Here is a 23,000-nt window from a genome sequence, read left to right on the forward strand (position 1 = left end):
AAACACTTAACACTCCCTAGCTGTGTGACCCTGGGCAAGTCACTTAAGCCCAATTGACTTAGCAAAAACAAAACAAAACAAAAACAAAGAAAAATGAAATTGTGTGTACTTTTATCTCTCTACCTGTAATCCTCTCAAACTCTTCTCCCATTCTTTCCTTTTATCCTCTTGTTCCTTTCTCTTAAAACTATAAATTTAGAACTAGAAGAAACCTTAATAATTATCAAGATCTCCCTGCCTCAACTCATTTCACAGATAAGGAAACTAAATGTCTTAGACAAGTTTACATATGTCAAAGTGGCAGATTCTAAATCTGAACTCAAGACCTAAATGTTCAGATCCCAATATAATTTCTTTCATCTTGTTCCTGAATTATAGACAATAAGTCAATGAAACAAATATTACAAAAAGTTGGGAGGAAGTTAATTGTGGTCTTAACATTAGGTCATTATTTGGTCAAGTTTAATAAAAAAAAAACATGCATTTTCCTAGTCTTAGTGTTTTTGAAGTATGACATGAATCAAAAGGGAAAAAAATACATAAAGCATTGCTACTATCCACCAAGTTCTCTCTTTGATGACTTCATCACTACAGAAATGTAGAGAAAACTCTCCATCAATGCAGATAAAAAACCATACATTGTGTAGTTCTTGTCTTTACCGTTAAAGATTTTTCTTATAGTATTGGTGATTTTTCTTGTGTTCTGCAAAATTGAGGGAAAACTATTGTATTATTTGGGCCATCCATTTGTCCATGAAAAGGGATCAGCTTAACTCCTCTTTTTGTCACATGTCATTAGTTATGTTTTTTGCCATATCTTGTGTTTTAATCATAGTAAGATGCTGCCATACTAGCCCTGTCATGAGCACCCCTCAAAAAAAAAAAGTTAGTTACAAAGTCAAGGATATGGTAGTCACTTGTGGAAAATTTTCTGTCAACACATTTAAGGAATAAAGGGATAGAGGCAGTCAGTTCAGAACCAGCCCACTAATCATTAAAGGAATTTAGTAAAAATCAAAAAAATATATATCAACTTAGAATAAAAGCTAATAATGAGAAGACACAGTGTGGAAAGTGTGTGTGAAATTCACAGTGTGAAATTCCAACCCAACCTATTCAAATAATATAAGCACTTCCTACTTTTCCTCTCCTCCCCCTCAAAAAAAAGTTAAAAGACAAAAGTAAATCAATCACTTAATCAATTCATCAAATCAATGATTATTTATAAAAAAATTAATAATATCAAAACAGCCTTAAAAAGAGAAGGCCAAAAGAGTTTAGATATAGTATTCTTTTCAGTCTATCAAACTTTCTTCTGTTGAATTTTTTTTTTTATTTAAATCATCCCCTGCAATGTGTCAAATATTCCGAGGTCGTTAAAAAAACCTATTAATTTTATGTTGCTACTAATTTACTCTTAGCATACTGAATCCTATAATGCTCAGCAATAATTATTGTATTTCTATAGTTCTTAATGAACCTAGGGATTATTTTTTGTTTGTTTATTTGATGATAATATTAGAAGGGTGTCGATCTACATTTAGTTTGTAAGTCATTTTTCTCAATAACTACCAAGTCAGATGGGTTAATTATTCCTACTTTAATGCAACAATAAGGCTTTTAAATTTACTTACTAGAAGAACTGTATGCAACATTGTATGAGAGAGTCAGATTATCTTTATCAACCAATCAATTAGCTAGCATTTATTAAGCACCTATTTTATGTCAAGCACTGTTCTAGATGCTGCAATACAAAAGCAAAATAGAAAAAAAAAAAATTTGGTAAGATGAAGTCAAAAGGACAGGGAGGAATGGAAAACAAGATAATTATTCAGAGGGACTAATTTTAACCTGAACTTACTCTCTTCCTTTGATCATGTAATACTATAATATAATGAATTTCAATATCCTAAATTTTAAATAACATTTCAAAATCCTAAATTTAATAATAGGTAAAATAGGAGGTTATCTCACATGAGGGTGAAAATATCTTTTTTTTAATCTAATTGTGAAAATTGTTTTTTTCTCAATTCTGATTGGAGTTACTATAATGATACACATTTGGAACACTTATTAAAGTTGTCACCATTTTAAATTATATCAATCACTTTCTGAATATTATTTATGATCATTTTCTTTTTTGAGATATTTTATTTTTCCTGGACTTAAAAATATCATTATAATGGTTATTAAATTATGAAGATTATCAGAAGTTATTGTTTATAGAGTCTTAAACTATGGGATTTTAATGATTTACTGGCAATTTTTGAGAGAAATATAGTGTAGTTCATCTGTGAAGTTACTATTAAATTTACAAAAAAACTACAATTAGTTCTACTCTCAGCTGTATTTTGTCAAATTCCAAAAATTAATTAAGCTAAAGAATTTCATTTTTAATGATTCAAAAATAATGTGTTGTATATTTAACATGTATTGATCTACCTGCCATCTAGGGGAGGGGATGGGGGAAAGGAGGGGAAAAGTAAGAACAGAAAGTTTTGCAAGGGTCAATGCTGAAAAATTATTCATGCGTATGTCTTGTAAATAAAAAGCTACAATAAGAAAATAAGTTTAAAAAAGAATTGTAAAAGCAGTTTCACTTTGATGGAACATCACTTTAAAACAGTTTTTGCTATTGACTCTTTAAAAAAAATTATCTTTCTTACAATAAAGAAATTAAAATGCCAAAAAATAATGTGTTGTATTACCAAAATATGTACACTAGAAACATTTTAAGGTAGAAATCAATTAATGAAATTAACTTTCAGTCAATAAAATATTGTGCATGCTCATTCCCTTCTCTACCCTCGCCCTCTGAAATGAGGGAAAAAACTTTAATGTAAAGGAAATCTAAATATCATGTATTTAGACTTTCATTTCTGATATATAATTATAAATGATTTATACTAATACTTTTTTCAGATTCCTGAATTGAAAGGGAAAATGTTGACATCATTTTCATTTAAATATGAAAACCCAATTTTCATTTTTGCTATATCTTTCTTGAGTTTCTCTCTGATCTAGTTAGATCAAAGTTTATTCAGCCTAATGCTCAAAATTTTTATATCACTTTCACTAGATATCTTTAATCAAACAATTAGTTTGGCATGTATGGGAAACAATTTTATACAAAATCAATAGAGAAGAGAGGATTGATTTAGTGAATTCAATTACAAGATACCATTATGTTTTGCATATCTTTAGCCTTTGCTTCTCTTCTCACATCTGATCTACAAGTGACAGACCTCACAGCAATACTGTTCATTATTTCTTTGCATGAAAAATGAGTATTCTCTTTTGTTTTCTTGAGCAAATCTCCCTACACTATCTAGCAAGAACTATTGAATTAGATAAGTTGCTCCTTCCCCTTTTGCATTTTCCACATTTTTCCATGTCCATTTTTGTCCCACTTCTCCAAATTTTTCCTCATATACCTAAATGCTTTTAGTTCTATACCATACTAAGTACCTTCCACGAGCCTCATGCATTTGTCACTGAGTCCATTTAAAATTAGGAAAAGTCTTATACATTAAATTTATTCATTTAAATCTGTTGTTCAACACAATTAAAATATACATCTAAACTGAATTCCAGAAAGTGATATGGAATTATACTAAGAAAGTAAATAAAATGTCCATATTCTTTGACCCAGAGATTTCATTGCTAGAAAGAAATGGTTATAGCAACATCTTTTTCTTTGTTTCTAGCTCTTTGATATTATAAATGTCCATCAATCTAGAAATGACTAAATAAATTGTGATTCATAAATATTATATAATACTACTGTATTGTCAGAAATAGTGAATGTAAAGTTGCAGAAAAGCATGGGAACGTTTTTAATAGTACAAAGTGAAATAAACCAACTGAAACTCATATAAAAAGAAAAAATATATTGTTTTTAAATAAAGAATTGATCAGCTAAATATCCGAATCTATCTTGGCTATTTCCAAACATCCAAATCATTAGATCATTCATCCCAGTTAGTTTTTAGCCTCCCAGTGGGCCATTTATGGTCTCTTGAAATCCATTGTGTAAGTTAGATCAGTTATATATTGCCTGTCATCTTTGCTTCATGCAAGTAAAATGCATTTTTGCATGCCAGATTGTTATCATATATAGAGGCATTTATGTCAGAAGAGAAAAGTAAGGTTTTCTTATAAAATGAAAACTTTCTTAACATGATAAAATAATAGAAAAAAATAATCAGGCAAAAAGAAGTTAAGATAATTACTAGTTCTTAAATGTTATGTGTATATAAATGTTTATGTATATATTTATGTATATACATATATATGTATATATGCATAATATTTACACAAAGATTTGCTTAAAATGTTTAATTGGTTCATTGATTTAGATAACTAATGTTTTGTATTGTGTTTCTCTTCCAAATGGAACTGCTTATTAAAATCCAGAATTTCAGTTTTGTGTCATAATTCCTCAATAGATTTCACTATGCCCTGATAGATTGATTGTCCTTTAAATTAAAATGGTCTTGTAATCTCCGTTTAAATAATATCACACAAATCTTAAAACTGACCAGAACACCAGATGCCTTTCTTAAGCTACAATTTCTCTAATTTTCAAACTGAAGTATTTTTGTTTGTACAACATTATGTCAGGATTTTGAACTTGACTTTGGTGGGTAGCCAAAATTTTTCCCTAAGGTTTGTGGAAGGGAAGAGCAGGAACATCTTTAGTATCCTTGACCCTTCTTAATCAGCCCTTTCCTTAATTTGAAAGATAAATCTCCAGTTATCTCATTTAAACTAAGGAAGATAATTATAGATTAAATATTGTGAAAAGGCTTCTGTTTCCAAATATGCAATTATTTTTAACCATTTTGTATCCCTGATAGAGTGGAGAGTATGCTAGAGCTGCTAGTGTTAGCATCAAAAATAGTTCAGTCCTAATTTTGCCTTCAAGGAACTGAAACTTTCTTAGTCTCACTCAATTTCTTTTTTTCTAAAAATGATAACACCGTACTATAGTATCTACCGTATAGACCTATTGTGGAATTAAATGAAACAGAAAACCTTAAATTGATAGAGAACTTATTAATAAGATAAAGTGCTATGTAGATGTTTATTATTATTTCACATATATATTTACCTACGTCTATTTTATCACATTGAGGTAATTTTTTTATCCTTTGCAATTGTATCATTTTTCATGTCATTTCATTTTTCATAAAATAGTAGAATCAAAGAAATATGAAGGACCGTTAAAGTCAGTTCATCAACCTCTCATGCAATTCAGGTATGAATTCCACAATAACATCAAATAAAGGTCATGTAGTTTTTAGTAAAAATATTTCCAATGACAAGGAGCATAGGACTTCTGAAGAAACCCCATTTGATCACTGAACAGCTCTCACTGTTAGAGAAGTTTTTCTTATATTGAACAGAAGTGCATTTAACTGTAAAATCTCATTATTCCTAATTTTGTCTATAGAACTATACAGAATTAATATATCCCTTTCCATTTACAACAGTTCATTTATATATCTCTTCTTTACTTTAGGACCTACTCACCTAACAGTGCCATTGTCTTTCATTGTTCTTGCATGAGATGGTATCCAATTCATTTACCATCCTCACAGACAGAATCTGGTTTCCTAATGATCTTCTTAGAACACTGCAAGAGGAACTGAATGTTCCATATTGGGAGTGACTAGCATAGGCAACAACACAACTGTTTCTTTCTATTGTCTAAACATATATCTATTGATGTCACCCAAGATTAAGTGATGATTTTGGCAGCCATATCTACCACTGATAATATAATTCTGATCAACTAAAACCCTCCATATCATTTTTTCACATACACAACTAAAGCTGATTTCCTCCAATTATTGATTGCTTTTTTACCCAAATATAAGACACTTAGTCCATTAATCCAACATGTCAATATAATTTGAATCTTAATTTTAACATTTGTTAAACTCCTTTAGTATGTTGTCATCTTTATATTCAAAGAATATGACTTCTCTGTCTTCATCCAGACTTAACTGATCAAGGCCCCAAAATGAGCAGTATTTAGCAAGAATTCTTATAGAAACTTATTTTCAGGTTGATACCAAGCCATTTCTTCAAAATTCATCAATCCATGAAACATTATTTCTTTAATTTTCTTAGCCTGTAATCTTCTATATAATATGTAAGACCAGTAACCTCCTTAATCTTAAGTGTCAACAAGTAATGTCAGTGTCTGAATTAAAGCACTGAGATCCATATGGGATGACTTTGCAATATTTTAATGTCAATCTTCATTTTAGTATTTTTATTTAATATTCGTGATTCTTTCATACTTTAGTAATACTAAGTCATCTCATATGGTATTATAAAGTTATCAGCAGTAGAGAAAGAAAGGTAAAAGGAATCATCATGGAACTAAAAGGGGGAAAAGAGGGAGAAGAAAGGAAGAAATAGAGAATCCCCACTTGCCTAAAACAAAACAAAAGCCCTACTCTAGTTCTTATCTGCAGTCAACATTGGGAAGATTCCCATAGTTTCTAAGAAGAAACTCTTTATATGCTGAACACATGCAGAGCTCCCTCCTTGAAGTAGCCAATAACCTGACTCGAGGGCTCACATCCCAGAAAAGAGCACTACATGTTCTATGTTGCTATGATTCTGCTTGGATAGCAAGCAATGATTGACTCAATAACGTTGAATCATTCTCCACCTCCCTCTGCTATGGTTGAAAATATCTTTATGTTCTTAATGTTTTAATAAGTGGATAAGATCAGAAAAAAGGATGGTTCATTCTCTCATTATTTCTAAGCAGTTAAAGCCATGAAGTCATCTCTTGCTCAAAAAAACCAACAATTGAGCCAATTGAAGATTGGGTTTTCTTCTTTTGTGCATTCCTACAGCAACCAGCATGCCATTGGTTCTGCATAAATAACAAATTCTCCTCATTACCTTTATCATTATGGCACACAAATTGATAGTTCTAAATAGCTTTATCCATGAAAACTGCCATTCAAATATAACCTTACAAAATCTGAATTTGATTCCAAGTAATACACCCTATTTCAATTTTCTCTAATTCTATTTTTTTTATTCCATATTAAGAATTCTTTAGTATTTTCAGGTATAAAGTGATTCTCTATTGTAATATCTCTACACATAGAATGAAATAGAAATTAGTCATGTTATCTCAAGAGACACCATACATTATATAAGCACTAGTCTTAATTTCCAAGGAATGATTTACTTACATGACTGTTTTAATATTCTTTAAAGGAATGACAAATACTTTTGGCAGCAGCTATGATCTGATCTATAGATAGAATCATCAAATAGTTATTATTTCAAATTTGAAAATCATATTTATCTTTTTCCCCATAAAATGTGTTCTGAACTTTTTATACTCAACACTTAATAACAAATAACTTTGCTTCCTACTTTTTAAAGATTAAGACCATCTGACAGAATGTCCTTCTACTCTATTTCTCAAAATTTCTCAGGTTATTTAGATGCCATTTCCTTTAGTAACAAAAGTAAACCTAGTTTAACTAAAATTAGCCTCTCACCTTCCATCCTTGATTACATTTCCTACAGAGAACCTAATTCTAGCAATCATCCTATATTTCAAATGCATCCTTAACTTCTCCTTCTCCAGTGATTCTTTCATATTTGCTGAAAATACTACCACATTCCCCATTCTAAAAATAAAGAGCCTTTAGTCTTTCTACCTCACCTAGCTTTTGTCCCATCTTTCTTCTATTCTGCTTCCAAAACTTTTGAAAAGAATGATCTCTTCCCAATGTCTTTATTTTCTCATGTTCTCACTTTCTCCTCAGTCCTTTGTAAACTGGCTTTCCTATCACTATACTGAAATGCATTTATGAAATTGTCAGTGATATTTTGGTCCCATACTATTGATTTATTCTTCACTCTTGATATTCTCTTCTATCTTCACTTCAAAGATACCACATCATTCTAGTTCTATGAATTTCCTAAACATTATTTTCTTTCCTTTTCTGGTTCTGTAACTCTTTTAAATTGTTTCTTCATCAAAGGTTTTTTTTTTTTTTTTGTAATCTTCTTTTCCTTTTTCTAATTCTTTCTTCTTCTTCTCTTTCCTCTTCTTTTTCTTCTCTTCTTCCTTCTGAGAAAGTTCAAATTTCTTTGCTAGTCATTCAAGACCCTCTGTAATCTATTTTCTAGTTAGCCATCACCTACTATTCCCCTCATATTCCACACGCACACACACACACACACACACCATTTGCAAATAAGCAAACTGAGGTTCTAAGAGTTACAGTGATTTCTCTAAAGTCACCTCACTAGTAAGCATCAGGTGTGGCATGTTTATCAAGTACTATTTTATATGTTACCTGTATTGCCATCTTAACTCTCTTTTAGGCTATAAGCACTATAAGTAAGTACAATGTCTTATCTAAAATAATGTCCAGAGATCCTTGCACAAGGATCTATATGCAATAGTTATGCAATTAAAGTTTAATTAAATTAGGAATGTCCTTTAATGTTAATTTCATTCTTCTAGTTTGTAGTATCAAAATCTTTTATTTGAAACTGATCCCAGATGTACTTTAGAATAGTATTTATTTCCCTAAAACAGAGTGCTGGTTTCCAAAGACATTACTCATTAAACACCAATCTTTATGGAAACAATTCATCTTTGCATTCATCCTCAGTTTCTGTTCTCAATTTGCATCTTTACTTTATATTTCAAGTTTCCTTAAGTTTCTTTCCCTGTCCTATCTACTAATGTAGATCTTTCTAAAACCATTTGCCAGTTTTCTGCAGCATGATTCCAATATCTCTGAGGACACTTTATTATTTTGCCTTCCCAGCAAAAGCTAAATGATGAGTGGGATAGAAACAGTACTTTCAAAAGATTCCAGGATCCAGGTAAATTATCCTTAATTCCTCCAAATGTGTTTAGTTCAATTACAAATTAGAATATATTATGTCAAATAAAATTGATTGTAACAGACAATACTCCCTTTGCCTTGGCTAAGGAAAATGCCTTTGGACAGACTATCTAAATTTGCATTTGTATGAATTTATTCCCATTCAGTAACCTTATTGATGAACTTGATCACTGGCCAAGGGAAGAAACATCTAAATCCTTTTTTTCAAATCCACTCTTCAATATATACACAGTTTGGCTTAAGAAATTGTGAACAATTTTGCCTTCCAGAGCCTGATTTGACCCTATAACTCATCCAACATCTTCTGAAGAATGCTTCAGAGTCCTTCATATTTTTGCAAATGATAAAACATGACTTCTGAGGCCTCTGGGCTCAGTAAAGATGTGGGTTTATTGATCTGTATAATGAACCTTGACTAGTTTGGAGATCTATAGTCAAGAGTTGGCAGAATTTTCTGTAAGGTTAATAGGGTTAATCCCAGAACAGAATGGATTTCTGGGAAACAGCTTGAAGTCTTTTGTAGCCCAGAAAGAAAGGCTTCAGTACTAGATTTGAAAAATATCTTTCCCAGTTACTCAATGCTGATGAAAGTCTAATGACTCCCTAAATGAAATAATTTACAACAAGTAATTTACAATAAATTACAACTCTAAGAGTCTCAAATATTATGAAGGGCTAAAGATACTAAGGTTATTATTAACGGTTCTGGAAATGGTGGGAATAGAACCATGTCAATAGGTCCACCAAGTCACTAAGTCATTGTAGATGGATTTCATTCTTAGTTTTGATCTTCTTTGTTTTAATCATCCACAATACTCCACCTCCTGCCCCTGTGCCTTTATGCTGATTATCCCCATACCTGAAATCTCATAACCTTCACCTCAAGAATCCTTCTCTCCCTTGGACACAGCTCAAGCAAAATGTTCTCTATGACACCTTTAAGGATTCTTCTACTATTAGTACCATCCCCTTAAAGCAATCTTGTATTTAACTACTTTGTATTGATTTATTCCCTTTTTATAGTTATTTTGTCTATGTTCATCTATGTCTATTTTTTTCTCTCTCATTAGAATGGAAGCTCTTTGCGAGTAGAAATTGTGTTATTTACTATCTTTGTATCCTCAGTTATCTGTCTAATAACTACTTATTAATTGGCTGATACTTAGCAAGGTACTACCATGAGCCAAGGGCAAGTTACCTAACCTCTTCAAGTATCAGTTTCCTAATCTCTGCAATGAGGATCAATCAACAAACATTTATTAGACATTAGACATATTTGCTTGGTACTGTGCTGTCTTGAGGATATATTAACAAAAATTAAATATTCCTTGGCCTCAGGGAGCTTAGTTTATAAAAATGGTTTTATAACCTATCTCAGAGGGTTGTAAAGGAGGAAACTTTAAAAAACAATACTAAAATGAAATGGTCAGTGAAGTGGGATTTCATTATGATAGGGACTTCCTATAGATAGGAATAGATCTGCTACTTGTGCTAGAACGTTCTCTAGGGCAGTGAGAGGTAAGTCACTTGCCTGGAGTTACACAGCCAAAATATTTCAGAAGCCATAATTGTGCCAACATCTTTTTGGTTTCAAAGCTGATTCTCTTATCCACTTTACTAAGGTGATTCTCATTAATGTACTTAATTAATATACTTCCTGTTACAGGACCTGGATATAAGTTCCAACTATGTAATTTAGCATGTGCATGACAAGTCACCTCATGCCTAAGGTCTTTAATTTTCTCATTTCTCTAATGAATAAATTAAAATAGATGAATAGATAGTGTCCTTTCTATGTCTAAGTCCTCTTAGTCTCAGCCTCTTAAACTCTGGGTCACAATCCCATATGAGGTCTGAATGTGAGGGTCACAAAATTATTATTTTTTATCAGTATATGGTTGATTTGTACCTGCGGTCATGCAAAATTCTCAGGCAAAAAGGAATCACGAGTAGAGAGAGTTTAAAAAGCAGGCCTGCTTCTTATTGTAGTTTTGTGTGCTGAGGGTGTTTTGTTATTGCACATTTCCTCCCCAAATATATACTCTCTTCTCTCTCCCTTCCCCCTTTCCTTATGCCCTTCCTTTCCTATTTTACTGAAAAGTAAGATAGATTTCTATACTGACACTGAGTGTATATGTTATTTCCTCTTTGAGCCAATTCTGATGAGAGTAAGGTTTACTCACTCACTTTCACTCTTTCTTCCCCTCCATTGTAAAAAGCTTTTTCTTGCCTCTTTTATGGCAGATCATTTACACCATTCCATTTCTCCTTTTCTCTTTCTCCCAATACATTCCTCTTTCACTCCTTATTTTATTTTTAAAGATATTATCCCTTCATAATCAGCTCATACCTGTGCCCTCTGTCTATATATACTCCTTCTAACTGTCTTTTTTTGTGTTTTCTGATACTTTAAAATTTGTTTAGAGTCATTATTTAAAGGAATTTGGAGTAGTTTAGAGGAAAACACTGTAGTTCCTGCCTTTACTGTGTCATCTGGGCTCCACCTTGCTCTCAACTGTTACTTCTTACTGCTATAAGTGCATCATTATGTAGTACTCTTTCCCTTTCTAATTTGTTAACTTATTTTCAAGGCTATCCATGCTTATTTCTCTCTCTGGTCCATTCCTAACTCCTCACTTTTCCATCCCCTCCCTAATAGATTTGCCTCTCCACCCTTTTCCTACCATACAAACCCCTCAAACCCTATTTGATTTGCTCTGTACTTAAGAATTAGACAACAGTGCATAAAGCAAATAACTGGGAGTTTTGACTTTCAGGTTCTGATCAACAATGTAATAAACCTTGATAAATGATAAATGTTTAAGATTTTTCAATGAAAAATTATGAGCAAATAATTATTTTATTTTAAATTATGATATAATTTAATATAAGTTGTATTTGCTTTATTAGCTTTCATTATAATGAATTCATTGCCCTGGGCAGTTTTGTTCCATATGAAAATTATTAATTGAACAATGAATTCAAATTCCTATTAAATTAAAACCTAGAAGAATCCCTAGTGGGAATTGTCAGACCCAAAGACAAAATTTGTATGATGTCTGGAAGGTCAGCTAACAAGGACCTTACTAAACACATGAGGAGATCAGGAAATTTCCTGGAAAACATCCCATCTATGATTCTCTAGGATCCAAGTCTGGGGACTATTAACAGAATTCTCCAGCTGATTTTAATCATAGTAATTCTGAGTAAGGAGAAAAGTAATCTCTAAGTTAACTGGGTCCCAAGTCATACAGGTCTTTATAGATTAAAGTCAACACTTTAAATTACTCTCGGAAGCAAATAGGAAGCCAGAGCAGATTATGGAGTACAGGTATAATAGATTCCATATGTTTTGCTCTACATCATACAAAGTTTCTTTAAATACATAGGAGTAAAGACCTCTCTCCTACTTAATTTAAAATATTGAGGCATTCCAATACAAGTCCCCTTATCTTCTCCCCACTCTAACACAAATCATTTGTACATCCTTCTCACCACCTCAAAACATCGTTTCATTTGACTCCCTTTTCCTTTTCTTTCCCTCAGAGGAAGACTATTCTTCCTTTCCAAATCTAATTAACCCAATCTACACCAAAGATCCCATTTCTCTTACTTCATTTGGTACTTATTTCTTAACAGCTTTGAGGAACCCCTCCCCACCAAGTGATGGTAATATTGAGGCATTCTCAAATTTGAGAGTTAGGTAGATACTCAAAGTACCAATTAAGTGTCATAGCAATCTTTGTCCACATAGCTTAGCAATACCACAGGAGGTGGTTGCGTAGCACTTGTATTAATTGGACTAAAATCCATAAAAATGTGGAAGAACTTTTTATAACTTTTAAGCTCCTTTCATCTACATTAAAGTCTCCCATAATTGTTTACAACAATTTTTGATATTTAGTCTTTAGGAATCCATGATAATTGAGGGGCAGATTGCCTTGGTTTTTTCTTGTCTCTGGCAATCAAGGGGTACATAGCAATATATAACCAGTCAGTAACTGATTCTTTCTTCTCTATTCCTTTCTACTAATAAATGTGTGGCTTTCTACCTTCTTAACATTGGGCAGTTTATAATGTGGTATTATATAGTTTATTATTCTGTATTTTAACATTAGTTATACATTTGTTGTCCTTAAATGCAGATCTGATAACATTACTCCCTTATTTAACAAAACTCCAGTCCCTCTTCAATGCTCTAAGATATATTATGCTTGGCTTTTAAAGCCCTCACAACATAACACCAGCCTACGTTTTCAGACCCCTTCTATATTACTCCTCGCAATACATTATCTAGTCCAAGGCTTCTTACACATTTTTTCACTTGAGACTCCTTTTGCCTGAGAAATTTGTACATGACTCTGAGTATTAAAAAAACTCAAATAGTTACTGTTAATAATGATTTATTTAAAACAATTCTTTGCTATACATATAATTTTACCATTTATTAAAGATTAAAGCAGACTTGTATACTAATGAGATGGATGCCCTTATTTATTTTTACATAAAAAATTTAATCTTGGCAGAATATTTGATACCTTTTACTGTTGCCAAATTATTTGTAATTCCCACATTCAATTACACAACCCCTTGTGGGGTTGAGAACCATAATTTAAAAAGCTTTGGTCTAATCCAACTGTTTTCTCTGTTGCCCTCATCCACATTTCCATATGTCTTTATGCTAGCTGGATAACATATCTGGAATGTACTTCTTCCTTACATCTCCACACTGATAACCTTACTTCCTTCAAGATGTAGCTCAAGTAAGACCTTCCACATGCCTTCAGCAAGTCCCTTTCTCCTTAACTACCCTGCTGTTATTATTCTTTTTATATGTATGCATGTTTTTTTCTCTCAATAGAATGTTTGTGTGAGACTTCATTTTCTGTCCTTATTTCCCCAGAGAATTACTATGATGTTAATAGATTGTTAATACATATTCATTGGTTGAACTTTCTACAAACTAACGACATTAATTTTACCATAATCTGTGCCAAGCGCAAAACCTTAGTCATTATTGAATGCTCTCTCTCTAAGTCAATAAACTCATCATACTAATGATATTATTACTATGTCTACAGCAAGAAATGGAAATTGGCAGAAATAAAAGGGCGGGATGCAGGACAGATGACAGAAGATAATGGAAAGATGAGATGGATGGATGGATGAATGGATGGATAGATGGATGGATGGATGGATAAAATGAGGTTGCATATGTGCTGTCAAGTCCTATATGAAGACTTAGGCTAGCTATTTATGGGGGCTAGGTCACTTTATCCTCATTTATTAATCAAAATGTTAGATCCAATTGTGGGAGTAATTAAGAATAATTAAATCCCCTCACTCAAAGACTAAAAAGTAAATTGTATTTGCAGAAATCCAAGAGTGAAGGTGTTGGTTTGATGAAGTCTTCTGTCTTTAGCACTTGTTCATACCACTTTCACCTGAAAGGTCTTTACTTTTTACCTACCTAAGATTCATTATGGCTTAATAGTTATAGAACTGCCATTCAAAGTCAACCAATTCATGTATACTCAGACACTATAACCCCTTACTCTAGGCATATCCTTCCCAAAACAGATCTAGTTCATTTATTCAATTCAGATAATGTGCCTGAGGCTAAAATCTGATTAACAATTTTTGATCAGTTTTGATCAGTCTTGCTGAAGCAGATAAAACTAAGTCATTACTATAGCCCCCAGAATATCTCTCAAATCCCAAGGTAAAGAAAACAATTACACAAGGAAAACACAACAAAGCACCAAGACATTCTCTTGATCATGATTAACTATATATACTAGTAAGAGACACAAATCTGAGTGTTTATGTCTGAGAATATCCAATGTGGAACAATTACCAAGTTAGTGAAATTGTTATTCATCCTTCATTCTCAAAGAGAAGTGGTGACTTCAGGAGAATGATGTTTTGACTTGCTTTTAGTGAGGCAGAACTGTGCAAAGCCACTAGTCTTACTCTCTCTTCCAGAGTCATCTGAGTCCAAAGGCAAGACATATGAGGGGACAATTAGAGATGACCCCAAATGTTGTGAGAGCCCTTGAATTTTTCCCAGATCTCAATTTGTCTGAGGCAATACCATTCAATGATTAAGGATAGTTTAAAAAAATAAAAAAGGTAAAAGATGGTCTACTTTGCCTACTCAAAAAATATTTATTTATAGATATATAGATATCTCAGGGGAGCCATCAGAGTTTCTTAAGTATAGCAAAGATGTGTGCATATGTATATAAGAGAAATAGACAGAGAACCAGACACAGAGCCAAACCAGATGTCTAAGTAGTGTAGTGCTGGTTCTGAATTTAAGAAGTCCCAAGGTCAAATCTGCCCTGAGGCACTTATTAACACTATGTGCCTAGGTAAATCATTTAAACTTTAACACTTTCCATTTCCTTATCCCTTATAACGAGGATAATAGCACTTATCTCCAAGGGTTATATTTGGATAACTTTGTAAACTTTAACTAATTATATAAATTCTATTATTAAATAAAAATAATAATAACAATATGTCCATCTCTTTGATATTAGAGAGATACAGAGATTGTTACCTGAAATAAGCATGCCCTGAGTGATTTTTGAGGGATTCTAGGCCTTGATAGAATGAAGAAAAGTAGAACATTTGCCTTTTCACATATGTTACTTTGTACTTTTTTAAAAGTCTTTGTATATATCCTTTCTATCTCATCAGTAGGTAGTAAATCTCTTGATTTTTAGAGATGATTCATTTGACCTTTTTGGATACTTAGGACCTAATCTGCATCCTTGAACATGGTAGATATTTAGGTATTATGTGTTGGTACTGACAGAATCCTGATGGCTTTATTCCAAAAGGTTTGTATGTATTCTATAACTGTGAACTTTGTATATACTATATAACCCTTTATGCAAAATATTGATACTATTGCTCAGCAAGCTCTAGCTTTCTCCAGCTTCTGAAATTCTATCTTCCATTTGCAGGCACTTCAAAGACCATATAGTCTAACACCTCATTTTATAGATGAAGAAACTGAGGTCCATTAAGATTGTCTTTGACATTTAAAAGTCCTCTTACCCTGGCTCCTTCCTAGCTTTCCAGTCTTGTTAAATTTTGTTGTCATTCAGGCATTTCAGTCATATCTGACACTTTGTGATCCCATTTAGAGTTTTCTCAGCAAAGATACTAGAGTGTTTTGCCCTTTCTGTCTCTCTTCATACACTCTTTACTTCAGCCATACTGGTCAGTTTGTTATTATTTGCATATGACTCCATCCTTATTTCCTTGCCTCTGCACGAATTATACCCTATGCCTGGAATATTTTCCTTCCATACTTGTCTCAGAGTTTAGCTGGTTTTCCTCCAGTCTCAACACAAATTGCACTGTCTGTAGGAGGCCTTTCCGTGTTTCCCCAGTGGTTAGTGCATTTTCCTCTAAGATTATCTTCTATCTACTCTTGTGTATGAGTTGAATGTAGCTAGTAAACGTTGTATTTCTCATTAGAATATACACTCTCTGAAGGCAAGATTGGCTTTTGCCTTACCTAGTATTCCTAATACTTATCACAATACCTAACACATTGTAATGCATAATAAAAGCTCTATAGATGTTTAAGTAACTTGCCTAAAGTTACAAAGATAGTAAACATCAGAAGGGAAAAGTTTTAGTAATATAGATAATCAGATCAAAAAGGCTAGCCAAAGTCCTTTGTAACATTGATGCATGATCAGTTACTTAATCAGATCATTTATTTAATCAGATATTCTATCCTTTGCTACAGTATCAGAAATAAACTTTGAACTTGAGAAATGAGACATCACTCAATTTTGCCCAAGCTAAGATTTTTAGAAACAATACAATATTTTAAGTATATATAAATTTAACAAGTGTTTTCCATGTGTAAAGCCTGCTCTCAAGCCAAACTATAACAGGAAAGAACAATTGTCAAATTAGTTATTATGCCGCTTACATATCAATTTCTAAAAGTAAATCCTTTTTATTTTAGCTAAGAAGTTGTATCTTTATTATAGGTCATCAGTGGCCACTGATACATAAAACTGTGTTTTGAGTTAATGAGTATTTTTAAAGTTCACAAGTTTTGAATTTCTTCACAGAAGGCAAAACTCAGCCAAATTTCAATATGGCAATGCCTTTAACAAAGACATGCAGTTTAAACTATCAAAAATTGATTTTGTAATTGAAGTATAAGCAGATGACATTGTTATTTGTTCTTCTCACTGTGGATATTAGCCAACATTTTAGTATTTTCCCAAGATTTAATTTTACAGAATCTGTTCCTGTTTAGGTTAAGTCAAAACAATTACTATGCCAAAGACAAAAACTTCTAAACATGCCTATAAAAGAGGTCTATCACAAATCATTTGTCCCATCTCCTATTTATAGCCATACCTTTAGTCCCTGTCACCAAGCAGAAAACATTTACTTAACTTCCATGTCAGACATTTATTCTCCATATATTGTGACTAAGTTGTGCCTCTGTTCTCTCAACTATGACTGAAGAAAATAATACTAACTTATTTCATTCATATTTATTATAAAGAATGATTTAACTAGCATCACATAAATGCCTAGAATATACAGAAAAATAAGTGATCCATTAAGTTATCCACTACTAAAGAGATGTTTGTTAAATCAGTTAATAGATATGAGCTTTTCAGAAAGATCTATTTCCGCAGCTAAAAACTAAAGTAAAATTAAATAAATTAAATAAAATAACAAGACAAGTAAAGTAAAAATGTAAAGGGGTGATTTTTTTTTTTTTTTAGTTTATGCCTAAACACTAAGTCTTTTAACCTTTCCGTAGTTGAATAACATAATCCTTTTTGCTAAATCTCTTGACTGTATATACATGAAAAGATGAATATGATCTTAAGTTCTTTCTAATAAATTGGACTGGTTACACAAGTATAATGTATCTTTTGATATTCTTTAAATATTAACAGTATTTCCAGATCTTATTGATAATTGAATTGTTAATCTTTTTTACTTTATTTTCCTTTCTAGTCTATAAGTTCTAGGAAAACAGGAACCTTGTTGATTTCTATATTTCTGTAAGGTTTATACATAGTAATGACAATATTTTTTAGTGTCAATAAATTAGTGAATGAATGAAATATGTCTAATTCCTCATTCAAAATTATTGAAAATCATGATGATTAATTTACTATTGTTTTTAAAAATAATAATTGACAATGTCATATTTGTGAAATTTTTGCTTCCACTTATTCCAATTATAGTTTTTTTTTTTCCTGCTCATCATGCTTTCTGTCATCCCACTTTGATTTAATGTATGACAGTACAACAGCACTTTACTTCAAAAAAAAGTGAAAAGATCAAATGTAATTCTCAAGGAACATAAAAACTAAATGCTCCACCGACTCTTGATTATACTAAACTGTTATGATAGAACAACAGTACTCAGACTGCAAACTTGTAAAATTTTCCCCTTTATATCAATTGTAAAATTGCAAGTAATCCTCATAGGGAACAACAAGAGTATTCTTAATTTATTGTCTTGTATTTCTATTCCACCATCAGCCTTTAAGGAACTCAAAATGTTCAATCAATTCTCTTACCATTACAGTTGAGAGGGTATGTGGCAAAATGGAAAGAGAGTTTGTCTAGGTGTCAGAAAGACTTGAATTTAAGATCCATTTCTGTCACATACTAGCTATGTGACCCTGAAAAAGTCATTTAACTTCTCAATGTTCCAGTCAACTCTTAAAGATGATTGCAGAGAAATAGTTAATCTGTATTGGTCAATAAAGTTTCTACCCAGAAACTCCCTATATTGATGAAATCAAAGACCTGGTCAAAACAAAAACTAAAAATTTCTAGGAGAAAAAAAAGTCACAATTTTTAATTTCTTTAGAAAAGACTCTGCTTATTGGAGAAATGGTCTTATTGGAGAAATTGATGAAAGTGAATTTTTTACATGCCAGTTACTTTGCAGGGAGAAATTGGAGGGAGATTGAACCCAAAAAATAGGCAAAAAGGGGTTTATGTAAAAGGATTTTATGATAACCTCTCCTGTTTCATCAAAACATAACGTTGAAGCAGCTAATTAAGATTAAATAGAATGTTTGATCCCTTGAGCCAAACAGTTCTATTTTATGTAGTTATTTCCTTTCTTTGACCCTCAGAGAGAAAGAATACTAGTCCACTAGGACACTGTAAAAACATGTTCTTTTCTGTGATATCTTTTCCTCTGATTTGTTTCTTCTTTGTTAACAAAGCAAAAGCTCTTTTCAACTGAACCACCATTGTGTATTTTAGAGACTTTTAGTTTTTTTAAGAAGAAAAAGCTTGACTTTGTGTTGGAATTTAGTCTTTGTGATTTGGGAGGGAGGGGAGAAAGGGCTGGATATCTACAATCAGCTCTCCTTTTTTTTTTAACTTAAATTTTTTAAAACTTTTTTAAATTTTTAAACTTTAAACTTAAGTTTAAACTTAAAGTTTTTAAACATTTTTTTAAAAAAAGTTTTTTTAACTTTTTTTAGAAAGAGTTTTTTAAACTCTTTTACTAAGTTACCTTGTCAGCAAATCTTTCATCATCTGTCAGAGCATGTGAACTCAGCTGTGCTAGTACATTTCAAAATGTCAGTATAACTTGGTTTAAGATATGAAGGAGGAGAAGGGGAACTGCTTAGGTTACTCAATTGTATGTATCCTTTATTGTTTTATATGACTAAAAGTAGACAAATGCTTTTTAATCTTAATGCATTTCATAGATAACAAACATATAAGTTCTATATTTTAGTGGAATTGTTCTTTTGTATCTTCTTTCAAATGCTACTATATATATTAGTAATCATTTAAAAATAATTAATTGAAAGAAAACAATTTCTTATGGAATAAACACTGAAAATTAGAAATTTGTCAAATGAATTAACACTAAAAATTCCCCTTTTCTCTCCCAAAATGCATGTTTCTCTCAAATATCAATTCCATAATACCATGTAATAATTGTTGACATTTATAAAGTATTCAATTGCTCACAAAGTGCTAAGAGCACAAATTTGCTCAGTTAAGCCCACTACAATCCTCTAAGGTGAGTAGTACAAGTACCACCTTCACTTTATAGATTAGGAAACATCTCAAGAGAGGAAATTGACTCTTACCCATAGTTACCCATAATTAGTAAAAAGGGCAATTAGGACTATCACCTATTCCCAAGTCACCTACATCACCAAATCCAGTGTTCTTTTCTCTAAATCAAGGAATTTTTAACCCTTTTAACTCACTCATGCAAGGAGGAAGGAAACAAGAATTTATTAAGAGTCTAGTGTATTCCAGTACTAAGCATTGTGTTAAGCAGTTTACCAATATTGTCCCATTTCATATTCACAGACTCCTTTGGCAGTCTTCAGAAGCCTACAGATCCTTTCTACATATCATACATAAAATAAATTATATAAGATTAAAATGGAAACAGTTATTAAAATATGGTTTTGAAAAGGATGCTAGGTTGAAAGCCTCTGTTTTCCTCCTTCTGCAGATCCCTATGCTTCCCCAATTTCCAAAGTCCCTCAGTCTCAATCCTCTTTAAGTTTACCTGAATAAATATTTCCTATTGCCACCTGCACAACTTGTTTCTGGTTGTGCAAACCTGAATATATGGGGCCATTTGGCTCATTTTCAAGTAGACTGAGAATTCACGGCTAAAATCTTAAATACCTCTAGGGAGGAAGAAGGAGGCTTAGAATAGGCCTTTCATTTCCAGTCTTTCAAAGAATACTAGCAAGCTCAATGTATAAACTACATTCATATATATATATAAGAAGCAAGTCCTGGAACTTGCCAGGTCTTGAGTGAGGTTTGGCACTTTGCATTTCCTAGAGTTTCCTGCCACTTGGAATCAGCAAGTCATTTTCATTGGTTCTTTACTTTTTCTTTCTGACTTATACTTTCCATCACTTTCCATTATATCTCAATTTAGAGTATAATTTCAAACTCAAATTGAAACATACCTCACATACAGGAAATCTGGAGCTTTTTACAAAACCTGGCCCAAGCTTACTACCTAGAAAGTGTCTTAGAATTAAAAATATCTCTGATAATTTTTGTTTGATCTCCATGTCATGATCCATATGCACATGATGTCCTGATTAATCAATAATCACATAGCAGAATAAACATACTGGAAAGGGGGAGGTGATAACAATCATACAAATACCAGAAAGTATTCAGTAAGAGATAAAGATATAGTTAAAGTTAGCAGATATTCCACTAAATCTATATAGTGTTTTATCATCTATTTTGCTCTTTGTCCATAGGACAGATGACCACAAAAGAAGGATGTTATCGAGACATGAGGCTTCAAGTAAACACATCATTTTGCAATCCAAGAACTCGACCAGTTACAGGAATTATACCTTGCAAAATGCCAGCCTGTCCTCCCAGGTAAGTAGCCCAGGATTTTTTACTTTTTTAAATGAATGCTGGAAATAAAATATTGCAGCTAGAGATAGTAGTAAGAATGTCATTTTTTTTTTAAAGGAAAAGGCAAAAGCAATTTTGTAAAATTTTGCAAGAGATCTATAGATCAAATCTTCATTATTTTAAAGAAATAACAATAACCACAAATAGGGAACTGAATAAAAGCTATACTATAACCAGAATGTTTTTCCTTTGTAACTTCTCTAATTGCTGTAGTTTATACCACTTGCTTTATATCATTTTTGTTTTAGATATCATAATTAATGAGATAGAATAATATTGAGGTATCAAAATTATATGTACATATGTATGTATATACATATATACATATGTGTGTATATACATGGAAATGTGTGTGTATACATAGAAATAAATTTATAAAGTATAGGCTGATATGGAACACTAGGAGTTTGGAGTTTTTGATTTTTTTTGGATTTGTTTGTATTTTTTTTTTTTTGGCTTGTTGTGAAGATCACATATTTAAAAATCAGTCGGAGTCAGGAATTCAGGTTAGGGGAAAATCGTCAGTCTTTATTCTCAGTGAAGAAGGATCGAAGATGGAAGAGAATGGGCAATAGCAATGTGTGCAGCTGAGTCAAGAAGCTAGCTAGACCAGCAGCCACACGACCAGCAGCTAGGAATATCGAACCCAGGCCCAATCTCTCCCAGCTTCTCTTCCTGTCTCTCTCTGCCTCCACCCACCAAAATCGTCATTTCCTATACAACACATCAGGACTTATACGGAGAGTGGGCAGGGCCCATTCTTTTTCCAATCATGTATATTAATAGAGTATAACCCAATTACTATTTAGCCTTATGTACTTGGGACCTCAGTGCATCAACTCAAACCTCAGCCCATTACAGCTTGTTTTTTTGAGAATTTTAGTTTTGTACGTAATGGGAAGAAACATAAGAGGTGATTTGGTCCATGGTCTAATCTAAAGCCCAATGAAGGAAGGCCCCTTTTAATATCTCTGCTTATATGATCATCTTTCCTCTGCATTAATTTACCAGTAATAAAAATTTCACTGTATTACAATGTAATCCATGCCTTTAAATTAAAAATTATGAATATGCAAATAGGAAGAGTTGAGATTTCCCTGTAATTCAAATAATAGAGCTGCTTTCATAAGGTCAATAAAATAACTATTTTAAAATTATACTCTTTTCATTTTTACTTTGGCATGCTGATAGGCAAAAACTGAAGAATAAAAATTTATTCCTGTTAGTCAATTAGTGTTTATTAAGTGTCTGCTAAGTGTTAGGCACTGTATTAAATTCTGAAGATACTAAGGAAGATCAAAAACAATGTGAGAGAGAGAGAGAGAGAGAGAGAGAGAGAGAGAATGAACCAACAAAAAACAAATCCAGTGTCTGTCCTCAAAGAGCTACAAATAAGGTATGCCAGAATAAACTATAGTCATCAACAGAGCACAGGAATTAATATGGGTCTTTAGCTCAAATATGAAGGAAACTAGAGAAATAAGGGAGAGAGGAAAAGGGATGAAGCCTCTTCATGGAAATGGAAATGCTTAGAGTTAGAAGATGGCATACTATGTCCAAGTAACAAGAAGAAAAAAAATGTCAGTAGATGAGGAGTATTTGAGGAAGGAGCATTTCAGATATAAAAAAATCTAGAAA

The 23,000-nt window shown here is 32.2% G+C and overlaps 1 protein-coding gene across 1 annotated transcript in view; it reads left to right on the plus strand.

Moving 5' to 3' along the window:
* ADAMTS16 (ADAM metallopeptidase with thrombospondin type 1 motif 16) overlaps positions 1-23,000 on the plus strand; it is a 232,380-nt gene that overhangs the window by 138,182 nt on the left and 71,198 nt on the right. Inside the window, exon 18 of the mRNA XM_031946108.1 lies at positions 21,197-21,323. Coding sequence (XP_031801968.1) covers positions 21,197-21,323 — 127 coding nt within the window. The remainder of the gene's footprint in view (positions 1-21,196; positions 21,324-23,000) is intronic.

This window comes from Sarcophilus harrisii, chromosome 1 (assembly GCF_902635505.1).
Source record: "Sarcophilus harrisii chromosome 1, mSarHar1.11, whole genome shotgun sequence".
NCBI lineage: Eukaryota > Metazoa > Chordata > Mammalia > Dasyuromorphia > Dasyuridae > Sarcophilus > Sarcophilus harrisii.